Source organism: Camellia sinensis, chromosome 8 (assembly GCF_055761805.1).
Source record: "Camellia sinensis isolate YWXY chromosome 8, ASM5576180v1, whole genome shotgun sequence".
NCBI lineage: Eukaryota > Viridiplantae > Streptophyta > Magnoliopsida > Ericales > Theaceae > Camellia > Camellia sinensis.
This window is the reverse complement of record NC_138968.1, coordinates 156,041,876-156,048,435: the sequence shown is the minus strand read 5'-3', so window position 1 is coordinate 156,048,435 and position 6,560 is coordinate 156,041,876. Positions and strand designations below refer to the sequence as shown.

The window sequence follows — 6,560 nt, the reverse complement described above, 5'->3', positions numbered from 1 at the left end:
CTATTTTACCTTTTTTCAATAGTTTATTAAATAATAGCAATATTAAACATATCTTTAATATTTTAATTATTTTTATCTAGATTAAATAAAAATTTATTTAATTTTATTTTTTACACAATTAAATAAATTTATTTTTAAAAAATTAAATAAATAAAATATCAATAATTAAAATTTTAAATAAATTTGTTTTTAAAAATAATAATAATTAAACAATGAAATTAAATAAAACATCTATTAAAATTTAAATAATGAAATTAAATAAAATATAAACAAAATTTTAAAATAAAACATCAACAAAGTATCTATAAAAAATTATTTAAAAAAAATTAAATAAATAAAACATCAATAAAAAGTTAAATAAAATTATTTTATTTTTTAAATTGAGACATTTAAATTTTATTGAATTTTACTAAATATAATATATAATTAAATAGTAGAGGGTCAAAATGATCATTTTACTACCTCATCCCAACAGTGGATTGTCCTCCCAAAATTGTCTCACACCCCTCCCAGGACACAATAGTCCCCCATATGGGGGATAAGGAGTCCGATCGGACTCCATGTCCTGCGGACTAAAAAAAAAATAAACGGCGGATTGGATACTTACTCCGGATTACAATCCACACAGTAAATAGTCCCCCCTTATCCCCCCAATCAAACACACTCTAATTGTCCATTCCACGAACCCGAAAATGACATCAAATTCCCATTCACTCATAAATGGTTTTGACGAACCGTCTTCACCGTGTGATTTGCCATGCGACAAGAAACACGTCACATTTTCGAACCTACCCTAAAAGACATTTGGGCCTACTCAAAATTGGGCTTAAAGTTAAGCCTATAAAAAAAAAAAAAACAAATTTCCAACATCTACAAATGCCAAGTCAAAAAACTGTGAAACCTAAATTCATTTACCACAGAACAAAAGACTAGAATTATATTAAAAAGAGTAATACTAGCAAACAAAGAAAATTATAAAAACCTTTTTTTTCAACAAATTATAATATGACACCAAAAATGTTTGGGATCCCCTTTTTTTAGATTTCCATAACCCTTTCGATTTCAACCATTGATGTATGTGTGGGGCTCACATCATCAATGGTTAAGATCTAAAAGAGATGGTGAGAATCTCAAAAAAAAAATTAGGATCTCAAATCATTGTTGATATAACGCTCACCACTTTAGGTTGTTAGGTTCCATTTGGCATACTAATATGATATATCAATTTTTAAAACAAAAATTATCCAAAAAATTCAGACTTTGATTGGTTTCATTTTCAAATTTTTTTAAAAATACAAAAATAAATGTCAAAAAGACATTTTCAACTTTTTTTAGAATTATTTTTAGCCCAAACATTTAAAAATAATTAGTATTTATTTATTATTTTATACACTAAATTAATTTTTATTTTATTTTTTTAAAATTCTTCAAAACATGACTTTGTTGTGGAAAATTCTCTGATAAGATTCATTAATATAGGACATGTGATAAAAACAAGCACTGGCCCGTGACCACTTTTATCGCTTATTTCAGAGGAAAAATTCAGTGTAATAATAGTGCTGATGTGGTATTATTAATACATAATAAAATCAAATGATGTAAAAGGTAAATGAGATATTTATTTATAATTTTTTTTATTATTTATATTTCAGTTAATTTAAATTATTTTTTTTATATTTCAATAAATTTTATGGGTGACATAGCCACTAAAATACCTTTAATAATATTCACATTAACAGTGTGAATGTTCTATAATATGAACATTGACATTTTCAATGTGAATGTGAAAATATGATAAAATATGAATGTTTAGATTATCATATTAACAAGAGTTAAAAATATATTTGTAAAGGTAAAATTATTTACAAAATACTTTAAATGTGAGAATTAAAATTTAGTACATTAAATGTTCAAATAATAAAATTTATTAGAATACAATAATATGTTATGAATTAATTGAGATATAAGTACTTAAAAAAAATTCCCTAATAAATCATCCAAAATAAATTCTAATTTTCAAGTACTACATGTATATGAAAGGTGAATTTGCATACAATTTTTTTTTAATCTTCTATGTATACATAGCACTTAAAAATTAAAATTTACTTATCACATCATATAATAATTTTATTGTATTTTATTTATAATACCACGTGAGCGATATCACCGTTATATTAAATTTTTTCTCATCCTAGTATTAAGTTAACACACGTGCTTAGCGTTCCCAACCTTTGACCGTCTGGTTCGGAGCAAGTTATACCCACGTGTGTCTCCACATTCTTTGGGTACCGAACGAGTAAAAGGGTGTGACCATTACAGTTCTCTCATACCCATCTCTCTTCACCCAGTTCGCCACGTGGCAAACACCCAATGCCTCCAATAAATACCAAACCTCCCCGGTTGACTCAAAAGCTCCCCCACAAAAACAAAAACAAAAACAAAAACAAAAAAATCTCAACCCACATGAGCAATACTTCTCTTCTTCTTTTGTTTTACTTTTTTACTTTTTTTTAATCTCTGTTATTTCACTTCTGGAAATCAAAAACTTTGTATTGCTTCATTAATGGCTTCTTGTTTCCTCGATCTTGGTTAATTAGTACATTCCCAATAATTTCGTGGTGGGAATTTGATTATTAGACCTCATTTTAACAGAACCCTCGTTCACTATAAAAGTTTTAAATTCATTTGAGTTCTAGTACCAAAAATTAAAAAAATAAACATTGAAGAAAAATGCATTTCTTTTCAAGTTTAAATGTTGATTTGGGGGATTAGGAGGGAGATTAGTTAGTGGGGTAGCTGAATTCCCGCCACAACAATTTTTTTTTTTCAAAAGTTAGTTATGTTCGGTGAGAATAAAACTAATCAGGTCAAGGTAGCCAAGTATGGAGCCTGTGTGTGAGTTTTGTGGGGTTGTGAGGGCAGTGGTTTACTGCAAATCAGATTCAGCCAAGCTTTGCTTGCGCTGCGACACCTGTGTCCACTCTGCCAATTACCTGTCGCGTAGACATTCTCGTTCGCTCATATGCGACAAGTGCAATTCGCAGCCAGCAATTGCACGTTGCATGGATGAGAAAATGTCTCTGTGCCAGAGTTGTGACTGGAATGGCAATGGCTGCTCAGGCCCAGGTCATTCGCGCCAACCACTACGTTGTTATTCGGGTTGTCCTTCTTTGGCTGAGTTTTCGAGGATTTGGTCCTCTGTTCTTGATGTCCCTCCTTCTAATGGTGGTTTTGAGCAAGGTTTTGGTCCCCCTGGTACACTGCCCATTAATGACAATTGCTTCCTTAGTCCTTGTTTGGAGAATACCAGTAATGAGGGGTCAGTTGGGTTGGTGACGAGCGAGTTGAATTGTGACAAGTTTGAACCTTGGATCGGTCCATCTACTGTGATTCCACCCAGCCCAAATTTCCTACCTCTCTGCAGTAAAGATCAGACACTTACTTTTCCTAAGGGATCAAACCTACCTAAGGTGATTTCTCTTATTTCTTTGGTAATTTATGTTTTTGGATAGAACCCTTATGAAATGGCAATGAACAAATCTGTAACCAAAGGCTTGATTTGCTTTGTCTGAAATAGGGTCATTCCAGTTACAAGAATCTTGAAATTAATGATGGTGAAGATCTCTGTGAAGGTCTCAACATGGATGATGTTGAATTGAACTTTGAGAGCTGTGATGAGATATTTGATTCCTCGCGAGGCCAGTCTACATACAATTTTGATGGAGAAGGAACAAATTGCCAACTAATGGAGAAAAATGCATCCGTTACTGAATCTAATGGCCATGTCGAAAGTGCCATAGAGGTTTCTTTCAGATCTATATATCTTATAGTTTGTTTAAGCAATTCCATTTTTTGTTGCAGCAACATCTGTGCTAAACAGTTCTCGCTGTGTACTCAAGACACAAAATAATAAACATTGGCACTCTTGATAATCTATTTATAATAGTGAAAAAGAAAAACATTTCAACAACTGGCTTTGATGATTATCTGTGAGACTCGGGACATGGAATTTTATGTTCTGGGTTTTGTATGATTTTGAATGATATGTGTTTTATCTAGCTCCAAACAGTTACCTAAAGATCTTGAGCCTCTGCTTATTTGTCTATTGCATTTGGTCTGAATGCATCTTAGGGTTTTGCACTATTTCACTGATTCCCTTTTCTTGTCATATGTAAAATACCTAGGTCAGCATTTAACTCAGCAATGAAACAATCAGAACAGAATTGATTGTGCTCTATAGAACATGAAATTGAAACAACCTGATTTAATTTCTATATGGTTCTTCTAGTAGAACATTATATTTATGTAGTTGTTGCCATTGTTATCTATGTATCTTATCTGACAATAATAACTGAAATGGTGGTTTATTAATTTCAAACTTCGAAGAGCACTGAAATATTAAGCTCACTGATAAAACACACTTTTTTGTAGACTATTATTAACCTTGTGGGATTTTTTTTTTAGGCGGCATCATCAACAGGAAAACAAGAGTGCATGGCTTTCCAATCGTCACGTGTTGTAGGGTCAGCTAATTTGATGCAGACTATGAGTGGAGGTTTAAATGGCATGCTTATAAATCCAAGCTGTAACAGCAATATCAACCTGAGTTTTCCGACTGGACAAGTTCATTCAAGTATATCACTTTCACTATCCAACATCACTGGTGAAAGTAGTGTTGCTGATTATCAGGATTGTGGTTTATCTCCAGTGTTTCTGACGGGTGAGTCACCGTGGGAGTCGAATTTGGAAGTCAGTTGCCCGCAGGCAAGGGACAAAGCTAAGATGAGGTATAATGAAAAGAAGAAAACAAGAATGTAAGTCGTTCAACTTCTAAAATGTAGGATATGCAGTTTATATTCATAGAAGATCTGAAATATTTTTGTTGTTTTCTGAGATAGTCTAAGTTTATTTTCTCAGCTTTTGATTGTTGGATGGGAAATAAGAAAATGTTCCAAAATGCTTGGAAAAGGAAGCCATTTTTAAGCATATTATTGTTTGTCATTCTTTTGAAGAAACTTTTAGATGTTTGAAGCTATTTTTTTTTTATATTTATTTCTGTAGTGAAATATGGCCATTTGGTAGATAAATTTGGAAGCCTAATGTCTAAAGTCATTTTCCAAAAAAACATCATGATGTCTCTATTTGAATGTCATTCAACCCCTAAGAGATTTCAATGTTTGTGGTCTGTAGGTTTGGTAAACAAATAAGATATGCTTCTCGTAAAGCCAGAGCTGACACTAGAAAGCGTGTGAAAGGTAGATTTGTGAAGGCTGGTGAAGCATATGACTATGATCCTCTTGTAACAAGGAACTTCTGAGAGCCAGATCACCATGTCCCTTGCATATCAATGCCTGATTAAAAAGGTATTGAACTGCCTACCTCCAAATGCCATGCTTCAAGAATTTTAGTTGTGCTTGTTAAGGCTATAGAGATATAGAAGTAGAAAGACATGGTCAATAGTGTTTTTGTTATCATAACAACGATAATATAATGAAACAGTAGACAGAAATGCCAAATATCAAATGCTCTTTAAATGCAACATATATAACAGAAAATATTGTCTTTAGAGATTAATCTTGACATACAATTTCTGTATCTTGATTGTCTTGGCAGGTCTCAGAAATCAATTCTTCAACCTAGATTGATTCTTTATCCTTCAACAGGGTACTCATCTTCACCCCCACACATCTACATATCTTCAATATTATGTATACATGCAGAATATTAACTAAATGTTCTCAAATAAACCACACTTCATCTATGAAATGGCAGATCTGAATACTAAATGTTCTCAAATAAACCACACTTCATCTATGAAATGGCAGATCTCGATACTAAAAAATGTTCTCAAATAAGCCACGCTTCATCTATGCAATGGCAGATCTCATTGCTGCGAATTGACTGAGAGATGATCACTGGAGCAACCCATCACATCTACAATGAAGTCTCTGCAGCTTGGTCAATCATTCTGTTTAGCAACATAATAGGTAATTGTGCTTAGGGTTCAATCAAGATGATGTCACATGATTCTTTCTCGATAAATTTCTCTTTTCAACTCACTGACTATTTTTTGTTTCTTTTCTCCAGTCCTGGAATTGTGAACAATTTTCAGTTCAGATATACATCTGATGAAGAATCTCGTGGTGACACCCTAGGGTTGAATTCCTTTTTTGCCTTGCCTCTCTTAAAGTTAATCCTTGTCCTACTTTTTCTATCAACTCTACCAATCTTGCCGTGAGGCATTGTCCTCTGTGCAAGTCAATTTTGGTTATTCCAATGTTTAAAGCATCAAACAATTTCTTTCTCGTTTTTTTATTTTTCCTTCGTGTAGTAATATTGTTGTGCGATGAAAGAAAAAGAACTGCTTTATGACTCAACTTTTACATATAATAAAATTCATCTGCTTTTTTCAATACACTAGTATTTCATCTATTAGGTTGCACTTTATTGTTACTGTTCTTGGTTAATTCTTTTTTTAGTTGTCATTGCCATTGGTATATATCTCTATTGAATGCTAGCAAAAAATAAAAAACAAAAAAATTGGCCTTTATCTTCGGGAA

General features: G+C 32.2%; 1 protein-coding gene across 2 annotated transcripts; it reads left to right on the top strand.

The window, feature by feature from the left end:
• Positions 1-2,285: 2,285 nt before the first annotated feature.
• Positions 2,286-5,987, top strand: BBX10 (B-box type zinc finger protein with CCT domain-containing protein). Of its 2 annotated transcripts, XR_003628554.2 has the most exons (6): positions 2,286-3,470; positions 3,578-3,802; positions 4,465-4,814; positions 5,191-5,363; positions 5,614-5,664; positions 5,882-5,987. XR_003628554.2 is itself a non-coding variant. In XM_028200212.2 (5 exons), the coding sequence occupies exons 1-4, from the start codon at positions 2,883-2,885 to the stop codon at positions 5,315-5,317; spliced, it is 1,290 nt and encodes a 429-aa protein (XP_028056013.1). In that variant the 5' UTR covers positions 2,286-2,882; the 3' UTR covers positions 5,318-5,363; positions 5,614-5,678. The 2 variants fall into 2 exon arrangements, 1 of the variants encoding a protein (XP_028056013.1); XM_028200212.2 differs by lacking the exon at positions 5,882-5,987 and having other exon boundaries at positions 5,614-5,678.
• The last annotated feature ends 573 nt before the right edge of the window (positions 5,988-6,560 follow it).